The sequence below is a fragment of the Nothoprocta perdicaria genome, unplaced genomic scaffold (assembly GCF_003342845.1).
Source record: "Nothoprocta perdicaria isolate Ctin4 unplaced genomic scaffold, notPer1 scaffold_289, whole genome shotgun sequence".
NCBI lineage: Eukaryota > Metazoa > Chordata > Aves > Tinamiformes > Tinamidae > Nothoprocta > Nothoprocta perdicaria.
The window spans coordinates 1-19,695 of record NW_020455520.1 but is presented as its reverse complement, the minus strand read 5'-3'; the positions used below and the strand labels follow the sequence as shown (position 1 = coordinate 19,695).

Genomic DNA, 19,695 nt, shown 5'->3' with positions numbered 1-19,695 from the left:
GGCGGCGGCGGTACCTGCGCTCCCGGACGGAGAGTCCCTCACGGCCACAGCGACTCCTCAGCCCCAACAACACAAGATGGCGGTTGCGCCGCCACGCAATGTCACGTGAGCGCGAGCCCCGCCCTCGCGGCCGCCGCCGCGGGGCCCGGATGGGAGGCGGGCGGCTCTTCCCCTCCTCCCCTCCCCGGGCCTCGCCGAAGCTCCGCCCCCCGCGTGACGACAGGCGGTGTCTGCGCGCGCTCCTCCCTTCCCCTCCCCCTCGCGCGCCGCGGGGTACTGTGGGAAGGAGGCCGTTAACCCGCCGGCTGCCGGCGCAGCGCGGCGCCATTTTGTCGCGGCCGTTGGAGCCGCCGTGATGATGGGGGGGGGGGGTCCTGCGGTCACATACGCGGTTTCTTGCCCTGGATGGGGTTGTGCAGCCCGCGAAACGTTGCAGTGTGGCACAGCGGCTGCTTTGGCACTGAAATTCTGAAATTTGGCACTGAAATTCCTGTGGGGAAAGTGTTGGGAGCTGTGAACAACTTCCCCCTTTCCCTCCCTTTTTTTTCCTTTCAACTAAAAATATCGTTTTATTTTTAGCCCTGAAATTCCTTTTGGAACACGACGCAGCCAGAAAAAAAAAAATGAAACAAACTCTCCATGTTATACACTGTTGAGGAAATAACTGTTTTCAGCAGAAACAACTTGATCCCAACAGAATGCCCCCCCCCCCAAAAATAAAAATAAAAAAAAATATCCTCTTTGGGAGAGCTGAGAAAGTAAAGCTCCCTAGCAAGGAGCTGGTCCCCGATGAGGTACGTGTTGATTCCCCTAGTTACAGCCGGGCAGCTTGAGCCTGTACGGACTGTGACGTGGGTTAGGAGAGATACAGCTGTGCGCCTTGAGCTGCTGCTAAGACCTCTCAAATCCACTTGAGAAGTGGCAGTGCCACTGGGTAGGCACTGCCCAGGATTATCCTAGCCATCAAACACGAGTAGGAGCACTCAGAAATACTCCCATGTCCTGAGCAGCGAGCTACACCCAAGATGGAACAAGTTTAAAACTTAGAGATCTTTTCCTCCTCTAGTGACTTTACACTGTTGATAAGAGGAAAATGCCTCATGTGCAGAACTTTGTGTTCTATTAAATTACCTCCAGGAAATTCAAATGGCAGTTTTATGTAGCAATAGATGCCTCTGAAGTCTTACGTGACACTCTTTGGAGTGCGTCTGTATTCGCCCACAGCATAATTACCACCTCTTCAGCTGCTGTACTCTAGGCATGAAACCAAGTCACCAGCTAGTCTGACATTTCAGGTACCAAAGCCATGATGTACTCTGAGGTCCCCTGGGATGCCAGGCCAGCTTCCCGGCACTAGTGAAAACCCAGGTGTGGGGGGAAGGAATCTGTAACGCATCCGGAGAGATCCTTATTGACCAGCTTTTTCCACACCGTCCTAGCTTGGCAGCAGGGGCTGCMTGTTTTACTGCAGCAGAGGGGCTAGGAACACAGAGCAGAGCTTGGCAAAGGTAAATAGCAATCATACAGCAGCTGAGGAGATGTGGCAGAGCATCATCTCTCTCCTCCTCACCCCCCTTTTATAGTGACTAGTATTTTAGTCACTATAAAAAGCAGCTACTCCGCTGATGGGCCAAGCAGTTTGCCTGAGGACAGTCAACTCCATCTCAACAGCCTGCCTTCCATAGCAATGGTGAACAGCCCTCGTATGTGAAGGCCCTAAAAACAGCAATAATAAAAACAACAGACAAGGCAGGCATGTGAACATCTGACCGTAGTTTTTGAAGTCGGCTGTTGTGATACATCTGTGATCTCAGATTATGCTGATAGAGATAGCAGCACAAATGCTGCTAGTTTTGAGACATCCCGCTCTAACACTGCAAGCTGAGTTTGAAGGGGAACAGTAAAACCCTTTGRTCACTCCCAATCTGCCTTGCCACGGAATTTGTTTGGACACTCCCAAAAGGTTAAAATTCAGTTTGGTCACACAGCTAAAGCCTGAAGAACCCTGACACAAAGTACTCCTAGTCAAACTGTTTCCCTGAGCTTTTACAGGAGTGATTTGAGTCAAGTCTTCCTCCTTTTCTTTCAYGAAAAACCCAAATAGTGTTTTTGCTAGTTTAGTTTTTAAATCAACCAGCTCCCTAGGGTTTCTCTCTTCAGACCACTCCTCCCCACCACAACACACGCAGTCACTTGGAGCATGTCAGCAATACCAGGCTGCTACTAATGGACCAGCAGCTATCAGAAGCCAGAGCTGCAACTCCCTGGACCTAGTAGAGGTGCCTGTGGTGACATTAGGCATAAAGGAACATGAGGAAAGACATAATATCAAGGTCTGGAACATTTTCAGTACAGCTGAATCTAGGTATGATTGAATAGGTCCTGGAGGCCTCTAAGTATTAGACTGGAGATTTATCTAAGACTTTTTATTTTTTTAGCACTTTGACATAATCTAAAAACATTATGTTATATAGTCTGATAGTTTTAAGTCAAAAAAAAAAAAAAAAGTTAAAGAACAATTAATTTCCAAATGCCTGCTCTTGCAAAATTAATTTCAAAGTTTACATTGCTGCACTTCTGAAATATAAAAATCCCCAAAAGCACACGCTGGTCTCTGCATTAAATACAGGCACCAGCTAACAGCATCTGTTTGAATCAAGTAAAATACTCTAGCAGAAAATGACCATTAAGAGAGCCGACAATCATCCTGCATGTGCCAGAGAGGAAAAATCTCACAGARAAATCTGGGCTGAGAAGAAAACTCCAATCAGTATAGCAGACAAGCTGGGCATCCTTTGGGAAAAGGGCTTGTCAAACAGCATCCACCCTCGGGGAGCAAAACTAGAGCAGGGCCAGATGTGCTGCTCATTTCCTTATTAAAACCTGCTAGCTGGAGGTGACTCAAGTCTCTTAAAACAGTGACTTTAGAAGCCCTTTTTGCACCATCCTCTCCTCCTGCCCACAGGCTCCTCACCCCTCTGCACGTTACCTGCTGCTCTGTGCAGAACGGCCACACTGCGGCAGCAGTATTTGCAAATACCAGGAGCTGCAAAAGGCAAGTGTAGAGACAGCAAGGAGCCTTCCCCAGGTTTTAACCTGACCCCAGAGCCCTGGGGCTCACGGGTGCGTGGCAAAGCCCTGAGCCGAGGAGCAGAAGATTGGAGAGCTGCACCAAACGCAGCATTGACCTTTTCCATCTCCTCATGCCCACCGCAGCGCCCGGGTGGGCCTCTTCCTTAGTCCGCCATGCTACGCTTAGTGGATCAGCAGCAGCCCAGCACGATTCCTGGAATGAGCTACAGACTGTCACATTCTTAATTTGCTCCTATGAAGACATGAGGACGAAATACAATGAGAAATGTCCCAACCTRGGACACTACTGGGGCTGATATGCAATGTCTATTTGGAGATAAGAGAAGCCTCAGAAGGTTCAGACACCAACGTTGTGCAGTGGGCAGGGTCTCAAATGTTCACACAGCCACRTCCCTTTTGGGAGGACTGCAAACATTAGGGCTTTGTACAGCAGGGCTGCTGTGTAGGAGGGGAAGTCCTATCAAGAAGGGGGTGAATGCTTCCCCGCTTATCCMAGTCAGAACCATCAGCCTTTGGGGCTCAAAGAGGGGCACCTCCAGGAACAGGGATTGCTCCAGTCGTTCTTGAACAAAGCAGTATATTCAGGGACCTAAAACACACCAGAGGCAAGACGAGAGATAACAATGCTTTATTTGTACATTTCAGCAACAGGAGAAATTGAAGATGCAGTTGCCTGCTTTGTTGTAAAGTATAAAACCATTTAATTATAAATATTTTAGCTAAAAAAGCGTGATTTTATAAAATATAATYTGTGAAGATATATACACAGTTTAATTGTATAGCAATTCTTTCACCTGACATTAAAGAGTAGAGTTTTTTTTTTTTTCTGTTTATTCTTCAATGCTCACAGTTTAGTGCTCACAGTTTAAGCAAAACAGACAAGTGAAAAGACAACTGGTGAGTTTTGTTTTGGAAGGAAATATAAATGCACAAACCAGGGCAATAGCAGAGGCAGAACTTGAACAAATCCATGCTTAGAGAGGTCTCGCCAAGGGAACACCATTTCCTTTGCTGGGACCTGCAGCATTTATGGCATTTCAACATCTGTGGACAAGTCTCCTGTGCTTTTGAAAGCAAATGGCTAAGTTGAGTGCAAGCTTTCTAAACTCAGCCCAGCTAAACGTGCTAACCAGGCTGCTATCCGCTGCTTAAACTGGGATTGCTCAGTGTGCTGGGATGGTTTTGTCTGTCAYGGCTCTAACAAAATCAAAGTCACCTTTACAATTCAGGATATAAGCAGATTTCCAAAGATAAAAAATCAAGAGTGTCATCTAGTCTCATGGTCCATCTGGCAATATCCCTTAGAAGCTATTTCCTCAAACTCTAAGGCTGGAAAATACAGTGAAGTTGTACAGTACAGTAAGTATGACGGAATGTGAAAGATGTATGGTCAGGCAACTCAGTTTTCTATTCGTTCTTTAAGGGAGACGACTTCCTACTCTCAAAATCTCAGGAAAAAAAAAAAAAGAAAAACTCGCCTCTTATTGAAAGATTTATTTCTATGGCACTTCAGAGAAGGAAGAGGGAAAGACACCAACATGATGCTGGGCAGCAGAAAAATCTACACAAAACCAAAATTAATTTGATCCACGTCCCTAGTAACTCTCTCTCTCTCTCTTCACAGTGTTTTCACAGTGCCTGTGGCACAGGGCTTTGAGGAGGACAAGGGGAAGAGTCAAGGATGTGTGACAACACCCAACAGCAGTACAAACATACAGGAAACACATCTGTACTTCRTACACCCTGATTCACACAAGACCTCACTACTTGCCTGTAAGCAAGGAATGAATTAGTAAGGAGTTACGAGGAAATGGTGCATAGAAAAGGAGGAAAGAATGAAGTAGGCAAACAACACTTGTCAGTGCTCACCCATGATTTGCTACTTGCTGTTTCAGCTTCTGGATGATGCGCTTCTGGTGGTTCTGAGCAAACAGCACATACACAGCTCTTACGGTTCACACTGTTGCAAGTGCACAGTAACTGCAAGAGTTGCGTCCTTAGCAATTCAGAAGGATCTTCAGAGAGGAAGGCTACAGAAGCTGTAACAAGTTTCAGGCAGGATCCAGGCAGTACTCTCCAGGTAGAACCCTGATCTGGGAAACGTACCAAGTCATGTGCAATCTCAGAGCCTATGTTGGCCAGTCTGCTACTGGCTAAACGCAGACTTCAGCTCCCTGAAAGCTGCTCGGCGGTTTCTCCTTTCCTCCTCTTCCCGCTTCCGCTCATCCTGCTCAGCTTTTATCTCCGCTTCAAACTTACTGGCTGAAGACAGAGCTTGAGCCTTTAGGAGAGAGAGGAAACATAATTAAGAGAGCGTCAAGCCTTGCGTCAGAGGCAGAGCGGAGTCCGAGCTGCTCCCACGTGAGCAGCACACAGTGCCACACCTGCTGCTCGCTGGGAAGCTCTGCCAGGAGGGGTTAAGTATTAATTACACTGCAGCACTTGGGTGCCTACACCAAGGACCTGATAGCTCCCTTGACTGACATCAATACAGGAAAGGCCATTTATGATTAAGTCACTAACAAGAGACCAAAATAATGCCATCAGTACTAGGCCAAGTACTTCTTTCTGTGGCCAACCGGCATAGTTTAAGCTGTGAGTGTACACTGACAGAAACTGCTGCAGAAAACAGTTCTGAACCACAGCCAAGTTAGAGAACATCATACTAGACCACAGATAATCTGCAGATCAAAGAGACATTGTTTATTTGCTGGCTATTTTTCCAGCTTTCTTTCCAGCTTTCATCTGAGTACATCTGCTGTGCAATAGCTGTGCTATGCTCTTGCGGGGGGGGGAGAGGGAACCTTCTTATGTAAACAGGCAGGATTATTTTCTAAGAGAGCTTTCAAAAAGGGTGCTTTGTCAGCTTCAAATGGTGCACAGTTCTCTCTGCCAGCCCCAGGACTCTGTGCAGTACTTCTGATTCCAAAGGTTACACAGGGCTGCTCAAGAAAGGCGGCTGAAATCCTGTACACCAAAATACTTTGTGCACCACTAAGCTCAGAGTGCCAATGGTTGGAAGTCTTGCAAAACAAAAAAGATAGTCCCTGTGCATTAATTTCCAGGATGCTTTTAAGTTTAAAAGAGGTCAGCCAGCTTGTCATGCTGAGCTCCAAGCCAGGCACACACGGGCCAGTCAGCTCTAGCAGAGTCGCCTGCTCCYGAGATAGCGAAGCAAGCGGTTTTAGTAGGGCCTGCACAGACGGAACTTTGTTGCGTTGCTCTGTGCCACACCATACCTTAGCTTCAAAGAAGTTCTTGGCTCCCTTGACTCCTTCGATGGAGACATCTATCTCCGACAGCTTTGCAAGTGTCATCAGGCCACTGTCCTCCTCGAGCTCCCCAGCTGCCGCTTTATGGAAAATCAGCAGGAACTAGCAAAAGAGAGAGGAAGCATTCAAGTCTTCACCGAGGCACAAACAATTTTAAATATAAGCAGTACAAACATTTATCTGCAGGGCAGAGATTTACATTTCTTAGCAAAGGAAAGCAGGTTGAATAAACCAAGGGGCACTGTGGAAGTTGTACTGCAACATGCAGCTGCTTTGAACTCAAGAAGCAGAGACCCCAAAAGAGAGGGGTTTTCCTATGGAAGAGGCCAATGCATGAGAAGTGCAGCTATCCCTCCACCTGTCCAGTTCTGCATCACTGTCCTCCCACCAGCTTCCCCAGCGGTTTTGTGGTCTTGGATTCCATCTTACAACAATGGCAGGAGAATGAAACCAGCCCTGGCAGGAACCTGAACMCAAATGCTGCTAAGCTGACCAGCCGCAGCGGGTGCCAGGGCATTCCTTGGAGCAGCAATTAAAGCTTGCACGCTGCAGATGGACAGAGGGACAGCCTCTGCCAGGAGCCCTGCCTTAGGTCCTTCCAAGCCTCACACAGGTAAAAATTAGCATCAAATTCATCAAGACAGGAGGTGGTCACTTCAAATCACACCCTGTCTAGGACATGGGAGGAGCTGTTTACCCTGTCCTTGGGGTTGCACCTCACTCTGTCCCAGGGAGCCCAGACTTGTTTAGCTGAAGTTGGGAAACTCCGCATTTTTATTGTGTCAATAACTCAGCCCTCTGCACTTTTGTTGTGTCAATTAACTGCCATGGAAGAGAGCTTTCCCAGCACACTAGCAAGAGGCCAGGACAGACATGCACCCTTGGGACCATCAGCAATGACTTGCACTACAGAGCAACTTATTTTGAAACCTTTGTCTCGCACCAAACAACCCAAGAAACTAGAGCAGAGCACGTTTCAGCAAGTGAATCATAAAGGGAAACAACACCCCCACCAGCCATATTAGGGGTCAGAAAAGCACATTTTCTATATTAAGGAAAAGACCTGCCTGCCTGAAAATGAAGATTTTTTGCACCTTTCAGCTATCTGAAACCCAAGATAAGATGTGGATGATTTAAGGGGGATTGTACAGCTCTTGTGAGTCTCCCTGCTATTTTTGGCAACYCCAGCACAAAGTTTTGGCGCTTGGCACAGCGCTGAAGGAACAGAGGGCTCCAAGCAGCAGGCAGGGCTGCTGTGACGCCCACCTGCACACTGCACGCGGAGGTCCGACAGCCGCAGCACTGCGCTCCCCAAACCTCCCGAGCTGGGAGCCTGCTCGGTCTTACAGAGAGCCCRGTTATCCCAGAGGAGGGCAGCAGAGCCCCAGCATGCAGGCAGCAGCCAGCCTCAGTGCTCCCCGCTTCCAGGAGCCTGCTGAAGCTGATGGAGAGGCAAGAGCTGGGTCAGGCCTCCCCAGGGGAAGGGTGGGGAGATGACAGCAGGCCTGGCTGCCCTCTCGCAGGCTCAGCATTACCAGGCTCTATGCAACAGGCCTGTAACCCATGTGTGTTCAGCATGGAGCAAAGCCAACCCTCAGTGAGGRCAGCTCCCCAAACACATGCAATGCATGAAACGATACTCTGTTGAACAGACTGCCCCCCCTAGAGAGAAGCCATCAGCCCCAAGACCTGCTCCTGCCCTGCTCAGACCCGGCGGGTTCAGGCTAATTCCCTTCCTCTGCGGTGGAGCGGGAGCCATTGCAGTCAGGCTGGCATTAGTCACGGTTCTTCCTTGCAGTTCTACTCCACCCTGCCAAGTCCCACTTCCTGGCATCTATAAAGGGCAGTGGAAGCAGAGCAATCCTGTGGTCTGCTGCAGCTGCCACAGGGCAAGGCCGTGGAAACACCCAGTCAACAGAGCAAGTGTGCATGAATCATGCTGGAACGAGGGTCCGGGGCAGCATTCCTCTGGCTGACCTGGGCAGAGCGGGCGGCGCCGGAAGGCACGAGGAGCTGAGTCAGCCCCAGAGGCAGCCCAAGGAGCCGGCAGGATCGCACTGCCTTTCTCCAGAGCTTGGGAGCCCTTCCACAGCAGCTCACCTCACTGCTTACTCACCTCCAAKCTTAGGGTGTCCCTGAACAGGGAGCCTCAGCAACTGCCATGCAACTCCCCGAGCAGAACAGGAAACCAGAGTGCAGATGTGCTGCTGTTCCCAGCTGCTGGCTCACATCCCTTGCTGCTCTCAGACACCTCACCAAGGCCGAGCTACACGACATGTCAGAGAAGCCACAGCAAACAGCGCAACTAGTTTTTAAATCCTTGCTCTAGAGGAGCAGGATACTCCTTCCCTCCAGCTGACCTTGTACAGACACGAGATGTATCCAGACTTGCATCCCTAGCATCTAGGGTTTATCCTGTGGTGCCAGGTGTCCAAGCAATGCATGCCCTGCATCAGTGCCCTGTGTGCTCTGTATGAATCCCTCGGGGTGCAAGGGGAGGTAATAGACTGACTGGCAGCAGCAGCAGCCCTGCAACAGCTTGCCAGGACGCAGTGGCACCCAAACCTGTGGTTTGCACAAACCCTGCTAGCAAACGCAGTGACGTGGGGCAGCATTCAAACAACTGAGCACAGCATGAGGGAGTGTGGGTGGACTTTCATGGGTTCTAGATAACAGCTAAAGTTAGGCATCACTATTACCACAGGAAACTACAGCTAATTGCTGTAATTAAGCAGATTTGCACATTCTTTCCCCCTGCACTGTATGCCATCTTTAAGGCTAAACTGTTTTACTCAGCTCATGGAACACGTCTAGTGCAGGTGGCTGACCACGTCTTGAGGGACTCTGAAACCTCAGCAGCAGCCGCTCTCCTGAGGGGCCACCAGTAAGTCAGCCCAATACAAGGCTGGTTTCCAGCTTACACGCAGAGGCAGGACCAGCACTATTCAAAGCAGCAACAAAAGGTGACTTGTTGCAAGTGAAAGCAATCCCAGTGAATCTCTAGCCCAGCCTAGAAGACCATCTCCCAGCCGATACATCAGGGCTTGTTATCCCTAGAGAGGCAGGGAGGAGGCCTCCGGTGCTCCAGCTACACCCTGCAAGCTCAAATACTCATTTGGACCAAGGGTTCTCATGTTGTCGCAGCGCTCCAGGTCAGCCTCCCCATGCCTGCTGGTCACCACTGATGAGACGGGGAGCAGGACAGGGCTGTGCTGGTGAGTTCAGCCCTCTGCATCCACTAAGAAGCTGCTGCTCTTGCCCAGCAGGGTCAGACTTGGCGCCTCTGGAGCGAGGTGGGAAGCATCCCGCTCCTGTCTGCCATGGGAAGCTTTGGGCGTGTGCCAAGCTGCTGTGCTCCGAGTGTCACTTGTTCCCAGAGTTTCACCAGCAACGTTGCCTCATTCCAAACCACATCCCAGGGAAGCTTGTTTGCTTGAGCATCGCTGGGCGTTGGGCTGGGTGCTGCAGCAGCCCCAGCTGCCTAGTGCTGCACAGCGAGGGCTGGCAGCACCTGAGCCCAGCCGGGCAACAGGGCCCGTGCACCCAAACACAAGGAGGTTCAACAGCACGTGTGTGTCACTGCCGGGACACAGCGGCATCTTCCAGAGCCCCGGGGACAGAGGCACTGCTCCCTCACCATGGGGAGCATCTGCAGCAGCACTTGGAGGCCGGAGCTGCCCCCGGCACGCACAGCGAGGCACAGGGCTGCACGGACATTCGGCGGTGCCGGCTGCCTCCCGCAGCCTGGAGGACCTTTTGACGCTGGAGCAGCCTGCTTTCACCTCAGACTAGGCACGTAGCCTTCCCCGCTGGCTTAGAGCTTTGCTGGCACAAACTCACCTCTCCGATTTCTCTCTCCATACTGGCCTGGCCCCATAAACTTGAGTCTTTGTGTTTTTGTCTTGGACTGCTGGCTTTATGACAGGACTGGAGCCCGTGGCTCTGCCTGGCCCCACAGCCTTTTATCTCTCTCTGTACCTGCTTGCAGAGCAGGTTCCTCATCCATGCAGCCACCGGCCAGCTGACCTTGGTGTTGTGCAGCGCCGTGCACAAAGCCCCTCTGCAAGGGCACGGCAAGAGCACAGCCCCTGCAGAAAGGCAACAGCCCAGCTGCTCAGAGCTCCTCTCAAAGGCCTTCCACAGCAGGAAGAAGCAGTGAAACCATCAAAGCCACAGGACATAAGTAGTTCTGTCCCCTGCAGTAACAGACTATTAATTTAGAAAGGTGCCACCACATCTTGCACATCACTGATTCAAGGACAATGCAAGAAGAGCAGAAGATGATGCAACGGGGTGCTGTGGTATCTGGGCTCCCTTGTGCTGCTGAGATAAAGGCTGGCTGCACTTGACTGCACGGGTTCCTGCTGAGATTTCCTCTCTCCCGTTACATGGCAGCAATTCCTGGCCTGTCCATGCCACTCTCAGCTCCCCATGTGCACAACTGATGCCCCAACAGCAGGGGACAGGCCTGTTAGCTGTGCACACAACCCTGAGCCAGCATTATGTGCTCAATTGCAGCATCACCAGGTTGAAGCCTCCTTGCACCTCTCTAAAGCTTCCATGTCTGATACCATCACTGCCACATGGAGATGGACATAAAGTGTTCCTTTGGTGCACCCCAGCACTGGGGTTCCCCAGCTTCTCACCTTCTGCCCATGTAGGTTCTCAGCCACATCCACACTTGCTCCCAGGGCCACCCTTACCTCACGGAAGCTGAGCTTCCCATCGAAGTCTTCATCCACTTCCTTGATCATGTTCTTCAGGCCCAGGTGGGTCTGCGGGGCTCCCAGCTTCTCCATCATCAGCTTCAGCTCCATGAGGTCGATGTACCCATCCCGTCCAGAGTCATACCTGCAGGGTGCAAAGTGAAGGGTTTCAGCCCTCAGCACACCCCATCCAGAGCAATGCAGGTGTCTTTTCAGAAGAGGAACTGGGAACTAAAGATAAAGTCTTGGGGTGACTCAAGGCTCAGAAGAGGGGATGCTGCAGGAACCAGGTACTGAAATATATTAAGGGAAGTTGCAGGCGGCCTTGACAGCCACCTCACACTAGAGGGAAGTTCTCAAGGSCAGGCCCTCACGCAGAGGGATAAGGGAACTCCACTGCTCGTGGTGAGGTTTCTACTGCCCCCACTTGCATGGTTGCTACAAGGGTTCCTTCCCACACAGCTCACATCAGAAGGGCACAGGCATCCCAGGGCCAGCTACTGCCTCGTCCCTCATGCTCACGTAGAGGAGAAGCTCAGCCCAGCAAGGATCTCCCAGCAGAAAAGGGATATCRTTGTTTGCAGGCACAGTACAGCTTGTCCAGCTGTTAAGACGTTTCCTCTCTGAAAGGCTTTTATGCCACACAAGTGCTTTGCCTCAGTGCAGATGCTTATGCCCCAGGCAGAGCAGAAAGGCAGGCACAGAGGGAGAAGAGTGTGCTCAAGTAGTTTTCTGTTCCCACCTAGGGAATGGAGATGGCCTGGAACAGGAACACGTTCCTATGAGAACAGGAAGGATTGCAAGGACTGCTAGAAGCTTTCCCACCAGATCACACACACTTGGCTTCAGGGGGCGGCAGGCAGTGACCCRCAGTGGTGTCTGCAAAGCTGAGCAGGAGGGGGAGGAAAGGGGAACCATCCTTCCTTGCTGAACAAGCAAAGGTCAGGCTGGGGGAGGCAAGGGAAGAGCAAGAGGCTCTTGCTGGAGCAGACACAAAGCTGCAGGAGGTTGGGCAGTTGCTTCCTGGCAGTAGTCCTGTCAATGGGGCAGGGAGCACCACTCCAAGCAGAGTGGAACACTTGCTGCAGAGGGGCAGCCAGGAGCTGGGGGGCTCCGACCTCCAACAACTGGGAAAGGCAGCTCCTGGCACAGCCTTGCCGCTTCYGTCTCCAGGAGGCAGTCAGATGCTCCCACCAGGATCCTTCATTCACTGTTAGCTCTCCTCCAAGGAAAGTGACAGCTGTGGCCATCCTAAACCAAAGCACAATTGTGGTTCCCCTGGAAGATGGCATTTTCCAGCTGGCAAAGCTCATGGCCACAGAGCAAAATGCAGCAGAGAAAAGCATGAATGCAGTTGCATGCCCCAAGCTGCCTGCTATTGTGGGCAGGACATCCCAGCACTTCCCTTCTCTAGAAGCTAGAGCTGCAATCAGCCTCATCAGTGTTTCCAGAGAGCCCTACCACCTCTAAAACCAGCTTTTGGACTTGGCCTCATAGGTCCAAGTGACCCTGAATGGCAGGGAAAAAAAGCTCCTTCTCAAGCTCCCTATCCCCAGGCTAGCTTGTACTCTCCCAGCAGCGTGTACTCTGTTTCCGACCTGCCTGGAGCACTCTGCATTCAGCGAGTACATGAATCCATCAAGTGTGAAGGAGTTTGGAAAAACTAGTGGAGCACTGAGACCTCTATAGGAGCAGAAAACAGGTCATAGACCTCACAACTCAGAGCAAAGAAAGGCACAAGGTTTAGCACCACAGGAAAGCAGCCAGTTAATTTTAAGCTGTAGGTTAGCATCTTCACCACACCCAGCACTGAGCTGCATTTTCAAGGCCTCACCAAAACAATACATAAAATCCCTCCTGTCTTATCCATTTGCTTTAAGYTGGGGGAAAAAAAATGGGAGGGTCCTCTGAAATAAGGACTATAGTGGCAGGAAGCATTTGTGATTCAGGGATTCTTTTGGCTCCAAGAGCTGCCACTTGTTCGTGGCTGGTGCGTCCAGGTGCTCCCAGGACACTGAGTCCATGGGTGAAACCAGAAGGGTTAAGCAGGCAGGCTGGGTGCCAAGTCCATGGGCATGGCTTCAGGGCTCTGTCCTCGCAGCGAGGAGACAGCACAAAGCCAGGATTGTGAGAAACTGGGTCTTGTCAGCAGTGGGCCGCGGTGGCGGAGCAGCGCGCTGCACCGGCCACACAATAGCGCTCAGTGCATGGTGCCGGGCTCGCCGAAAGCCAGGAGCCCCACGCAGCAGCGGGACGGGCTGCTGAAGGGCTTGGGGCCGCRGTGTGCCGCAGCGCAGCTCCCAAGGACAGTGGGCACCAAGAACCGCTGCAGAGCAGAAGGACAAGGCCCTCTGTCAGGGACAGGAGAAGGGACAAAGAGGACATGGGCCCTCAGCAGCAGCCCTGCTGAGCGGCAGCAGCACCGTTGCTGCAAGTTGCTGCATTGCCTCCCCACCCCCACTCGCCTCCTGAAGCAGCCCAAGTATTTTAGGACCTTGCTGCATCCACCCGACAGCCACGGCACAGCCAGACTATTTAGGGAGAGGCATATTTATAGGCCTTGGGAAAGCGTCGCTTACTCCCCATCATACCCCTGCCCTGTTTGCTTGCAAGCACCTGGAGCGGTGGGGCACGGCGAAGGCTGCGCTTGCATAGCCCAGGGCTGGAGCATCACTCCTGGAGCCCCTTGACCCTACCAGAACCCCTTGTCCGCCTCAAGACGGCTCCTGCTCACACTAGCACAGCAGGAGCCCCAGGGCAAGCTCAGACACCCGGTGCTGCTATGAGTGCTACCGCCAGCGGGATGAGGGTTTACAGTGCGGCCGCATCAGCATTCCTGGCAGCAGATAAGACACTCAGCGCCTGCCAAAATCCGCTGCAACAAGGATGCACCCAGATTCCCATGCTGGCTGTCTTCCACACGGCTCCCAAGGTGCCGGGGAAGGAAAGCCGTCGCAGGAGGCAGGAAGGAACGGATGCTTGCTCAAGAGCAAGACGTGCCTTGTGTACAAGTGCTGCCCAAGCAATACTCCAAGCCACTTCCCCTGGGAGAGAGAACAGGTTTTCCATACCGGAGAAGTGACCAGGGTGCTCGGACCGACAGTGGTGCAACACAGTGCACGTGGAGGTGCGGGGGTGCTTTTGTATTGAAAGAAAAAGGAGGAAGGAGGAAAAGGGAAATGCTATAAACTGCATTACCAGTGTTGAGTTGGCAACCCCCTCCTCAACAACCTGAAAAACACCAAGAAAAATAAAATATGTATAATTGAATGAAAATCCCTTTGAACTTGGTTCTGGAGGATCAGAGCMCTTTGTAAGTGTCCATCCTTCTTGAGAAAGGGTGGAAGAACCTGCCCTCCACACACGTTTGCASCTCTGAGCTAATGCTGCACACTGGGGCTGATTGCACATCTGACCTGCAATCCGTGCACACTGCAAGAGCCCAGAACAGGCTTTGAAGTGAAGCAGAGTAATAGTGCTGAAGCAGTAATAATTTTACCTTAAATATTTCAAAATCCTAAGCTGCATTTGACTCCCTCTTGGAGTGGCATGGCATTGCATGAGGAGCTCAGAAAGCGATTATGCCCTGCAGGCAGCTGGAGACACAAGCGACTTCACCCAAAGTCTTGGGGCTCCTCAGTCGCGTAGGCAGCAGGAGCTCTCCACTTTCTGCTGGTCTCTGCACTAGGCAGGACATGCACAGCCCTACAGGATGCTGTTCCGAGGGGCACAAGGGCAAGACGAGTGTCTCCCACACCACGTAAAGACCTTCCCCACAACACCGTGCAAGGCCTCACTCAGCACCGAGGGTGGCCCAGGCTCTCTCAGGCCCTTCCTCCTACCTGACAGATTAAGCTAATCCAGTGGATCCTCTCTTCCTCCCCCCATGCTGCCCCGGGCACAGCCCCACACTCACCCCTGTTCCAAGGGCCTGCCCCAGGCTGCCGCTTGCCAGGGCAGGCAGGCACTGGAAGGGAGCTGCCAAACTCCCTTGAGTTTGCTTGCAAAACTCGGGGACGAGAGGTTATCACGACCACTGCGGTGCCCGCACATCATCAGAATAGGCAGCTAATTAGGTCAGGGTATAATTAGCTTGATCTGCAGACTTCCTGCTCCTGCTGCCAAGGGGAAAAAACACCCCAGCGGCTCCCATGGCCACCAGAGGCCTGGCCATGCTCATGCAGTTCTTGCGTCCTGCAGCTGCCAGCAGGTCAGCAGCAGCCAGACCAACAACCCTGCTTGGCCTGGACTAGGGACTGAGAGGTGAACAGAGAAGATCAGAGCACCTGCGTAAAGTCCCTTCTACCCTAGGTCTCACGCAAGGAGAGATAACCTGAACGTGGGAYTCTGGCACAGAGGGAAAGACCCCAAGGCAGGGGTTACAGGAGCTGCACGTCCAGGACCGGAAGAATTTTTCAACCCACACCTCATTCAAGGGTGGAGATCTGAACTTGGCCCCTCTSACAGCCTTGACATTAATCACAGGGAAGTCCCATACCCAGAAGTGCGTCCCATCAGAGAAACTCAGCCCCAGGGGGTCAGGAAACTCCCACACGCAGGTCAGTCCTTGGCTCCCACTCTGACTCTACCAAGCTTCCAACTCCTCTGTGCCCTAAGACAGATTTGGACAGAATTACAGTTTCAGCAGCACTTCCCTACACGAGAAACTCCTGATCCCAACACAAGCCTGCAATCCCAAGCACGGTCACCTCTCCTAGTGAGGCTCATGAGGAGGGGAAGCAATAAGGGTCATCCAGAACCTTGCAGCTACACAATGAGTAAGAGGGAAGGAGAAGAACAGAGCTGTAGGGCTCCCAGGGAAGCTGTGGGTCCCAGCTCACCTCCAGGCAGGAAGGTTTCAAGGAGAGAGCAGGATTTTTTGGCCTGCCCTACCCACAAGGGACACAGGCGCACACCCCAAAAGAGTCAGGAGAGCAAACTGATAAGCAGCAGTTTCAGGCAGGAAGTTTGACCTTAAACCTGACAGCCGACGGCAGGGGGAAGATATCCCGCTCCTGCAGACGTGCCCCTTGCTAACGTCAACGAGGAGGAGCCCGGAGCGCAGCAGCCAGGGCCGACGGACCCCAGTGGGACCCAAGGCGCGGGCAGGAAATACGGGAGGCGCCTCCTCCGGACACTGCCCCACGCGCGACACCGGCGCACAGCCCCAGTCCGCTTCTCTCCCCCCCCTCCAAAAAAAAAMCTTCGACCCCCCCGCCCCCGGCAAAGCGCCGCCTCCGCGGCACTCACAGGCGGAACATGCGCTCCATGTCCTTGATCTGCCGCCTGCTGAACTCCTTGAACTCCGTGTAAGGATTGAAGACGGCGGCGGCCCGCGGCCGCGCCGCGCCCTCGTTGATGTCCTGCCGCCGACTCAGCTTAGCGCTCAGCTCCGAGTCCGCGTTGGCCGTGAGGCAGCTCCGCTCCTCGGCCGGCTCCTCGGCCGGCTCCGCGCCCGGTTCCCCCTCAGCCGCCGGGCCGCTCTCCTCCAGCAGCAGCCGCCGCTGCAGCTTCTGCGCCAGCTCCTCCGAGGCCATGGCCGGCAACGTCGCTCGCCCCGCGCGCCGCTGGAGCCGCCGCCGGCCCTCAACTTTATTCCCTCACTCGGAGGAGGCGCGGCGGGACGGGGCGGCTCCGGCAGCGGCGCGGGCGGGACGGGGCGGAGCGCGGCGGGACGGGGCGGCGCCGCCGAGGTCCCCTCCGGGACCGCCCCGCGCCCCGCTCCCTGCGACGGCATCGCCACCACCGGCGGCATCCCCGCACGGGGTGGATCACCCCTCCATCAGCCCGCTGCCCCTCCCCCTGCCTTCACCCGCCTGGGACCCCAAAGGTGTCCAGAGAACCGTGACTCCACCATGGGTCCCATGGGGTCACCACCAGCCAGCAGCTTGCCCTTTTTCTGAGCTGGCTATTAATACTGCCATGAGGCGGCTTAAGGCTGCGGCAGATGGGATTTACCCACCTGGGGTGCTAGCACGTCACGGGGCAGAGTGTGCACCACTGGCAAGGAGCCATGTTGTGCGACTGTTGTACAGTCTGCAAGTGCAGAGCCCATGACACTGTGGCCTCCACCTGCTTAGCCTTGGGGACSATCAACCTCCCGCCAAACAGTCCGAGAAGGTTCTGTGCCATTCCCATCCCCAAGGGCCCCCAAAGAGTCACACCAGGCCTTGACCTTGATTTTGCTGAGGCTGAGCAGAAGCAGTGTCCTGGCACCAGCACATCTTGACACCTTCTGAAGCAAGAAGGAAAGTGGTGAGGAAAAGTCACCCTACATTGGACTGTGACTGGGGTGAGCTGCACTCGCATGCGCCCTGTGACGGCCACGCTACACAAAACAGAACTGTAGAACCAGGTGGAGCTATTGCTCTCTGATAAGATTGCTTCAGCTCTGCAAAAGCAGAGACACAGGATATAAAAAGAGGAGTGGACTACATATGGACAGTAGCACAGGGGAGGGGAGTGAGTGTGCAGGACGTGCAGTAAAGAGGGCAGGTATTAAATGCTGCTGTTTTCCACAGCCATACCAGCCTGAAAACACCCTATCTTGGAAGCTAAGCAGGGTTGGGCCTGGTCAGTACCTGGATAGGAGACCTCCTTGGAATGCTGGGTGCTGTAAGCACACAGTGTGTCTGGCTGAGCGTGAGCTCCTGGTGCTGTGGGGAGGACTTGTGAGGGTGTTTTGCAGGTCGTGTTTCGTGTGGAGGTTGTGTGGGTGTGTTGYACGGGAGCTTTTGTGCAGGTAGCATGTTGAGAGAGGGGTTGTGAGTTGGGGACGTTTCCCGAAGGAGCTAAACCGGCGGCCGAAGCTGCTAAGTGAAGCACAAGGACAAGAGCAGCGAGAGGGAGGCAGTCCCAGACCCAGGTGGCTCTGACGCTACGTAGGCGGGGCCAGCAAGGAGGGCGGCAGTTTAAAAAGCCGTGAAACCGCCTTTTCCTCTCACGACTGTGAGGAGAGGAGCTATGGAATAGCTCCTCTAAAGAGGCGGGAAAAGCCACCAAATAAAGCGCAGAAAGAGCCAGAAAGCTCCAGGCAGGGTGGGCGGTGCCAGTGGGGGCAGCGCGGGTCCCGCGCAGCCCTCAGGAAGCGGGAGCGGCGGGGAGCCTGGCGCGCCGCCCAGCGCAACAGCGAGCGAGCAGGGCGGGGCGGGGGCGCCGCAGCCACCTCCCGCGAGAGCCGCGCCTTGGCGAGGGCGCCTTGCAGGGGCCTGTGTGCGACGGCCAAAATGGAGGCAGGAACCGCCACTGACCTGGAGAACACGCAGCCGTCCAGCTGCGAGGCTGAATTGAGTCTGGAAGCTTGGCACCTGGTGAGATGGTGACTGTGTGAGATGTGAGCAGGCAGAAGGTCTGCTCAGCATAGCAGCTGAGCTGCAAGAGGTGGAAAAGCTGTGGAGAATCAGGAATTCAGAGAGGAGGGGGAAAAGGCTGGTGGTGTTAGACTTTGACCTCTGAAAAACCCGAGCAGGCACCAGGAAGCTCCCAACAAAAAAGCACTGGGATATCCATCCCAAAACTGACACAAGGCAGGAGATACCAAGATGAATTGGAAAAAAAAGTCCAGGCTTGAGGTGGCAAGAGAAATATGTGTTTTTCCATCTCACTGTACCAAGTACCTCAATGTAACAGGCATGATATCTTGGAGGACAAAGGCCAATCAGTGGATGGTGAAGGCAAGAGTTCCTCTCCTTGAAAGATAAATCCAGGGTCAGAAAGGACAGTCACTCCTATTCTGATTGCATGCAAGAGGAACAACAGGTAAGTTATAGTCATTCATGATTCCACAATAAAGGAAACAGGATTGAATATGTAGAAGGAGTCCTCCTCTGTAAGGCAAGAACACTGTCTTCTGGGGGCCAGTGTTAAAGATGTTGCCTGGAAACTTTCCAGTATGATTTGACTCGCAGACTATGTTACCCATTGCTGCCTCTGTGTATGAGAGGAGAGGAAGAGGACTAACCCAAAAGGGACTTCGCAGAACATGGATACGTGACCAGGGACTTGGGTGTGTAGGTCATAATCTCCATCATTCTCCCTGGTGCTCACAGCAATAGGAAGGAGAGAAAAAAAAAAAAAAGAAAAAAGAAAAAAAAGAGCATGCAATGTGTTAACAGGTGACTCTAAGGCTGGCGTAGTAGCAAAAATGTGCTGTTCTTGGGCATGCCGAAGCCTTAAATAGCACCAAACAAGATAGCGTGGGATGGGAATAATCTTTTGCGAATGGGGAATAGGGTCCTTGGCAATGAGGTAAAGGAGCTTATAGATAATGCATTAAAAAAATTCCATAAAAAAAGATAATATCAGCTGGGAAGCTAGAGGTAAGGAAGATGATGACATAGGCCTGGGTGTAGCGTGAGCTATAGGCTTCTCCCAAGGGCTGGTGATCCTTTTTTCTGGGGTCACGGTATCTCTGGCTGTACGTGTGTTAATAATGTTGTGCAGAGAGCATGTGAGGGTGCTGTTGCAGGTCGTCTTTTTTTTGAAGGTTGAGAAGGTGTGTTGCGGCTGGTGTTTCGTGCAGGTAGCCAGTGCTAGGCCTGTGATCGKAGTGTGTTGTTTTCGACAGTGTTGTGCCCGATGTGCGTGGCGCAGTGCTGTGAGTGTAGGAGTTGTGAAGTGAGTGT

At 52.9% G+C, this 19,695-nt stretch overlaps 2 protein-coding genes across 3 annotated transcripts in view; both read right to left on the bottom strand.

Moving 5' to 3' along the window:
* Positions 1 to 73, bottom strand: part of GIGYF2 (GRB10 interacting GYF protein 2) — a 67,851-nt gene extending 67,778 nt beyond the window's left edge. Inside the window, exon 1 of the mRNA XM_026041575.1 lies at positions 15 to 73. The gene's annotated coding sequence lies outside the window, so the exon portion shown is untranslated. The remainder of the gene's footprint in view (positions 1 to 14) is intronic.
* Positions 74 to 4,691: 4,618 nt separating this feature from the next.
* Positions 4,692 to 16,650, bottom strand: EFHD1 (EF-hand domain family member D1). 2 transcript variants are annotated; one of them, XM_026041596.1, is made up of 4 exons: positions 16,322 to 16,650; positions 11,069 to 11,216; positions 6,333 to 6,467; positions 4,692 to 5,374 (listed from the first exon to the last, which is right to left on the bottom strand). In XM_026041596.1, exons 1-4 carry the CDS (start codon positions 16,606 to 16,608, stop codon positions 5,240 to 5,242), a joined length of 705 nt encoding a protein of 234 aa, XP_025897381.1. In that variant the 5' UTR covers positions 16,609 to 16,650; the 3' UTR covers positions 4,692 to 5,239. The 2 variants fall into 2 exon arrangements, with proteins under 2 accessions (XP_025897381.1, XP_025897382.1); XM_026041597.1 differs by lacking the exon at positions 16,322 to 16,650 and adding an exon at positions 14,270 to 14,296 and having other exon boundaries at positions 5,075 to 5,374.
* Positions 16,651 to 19,695: the final 3,045 nt, after the last annotated feature.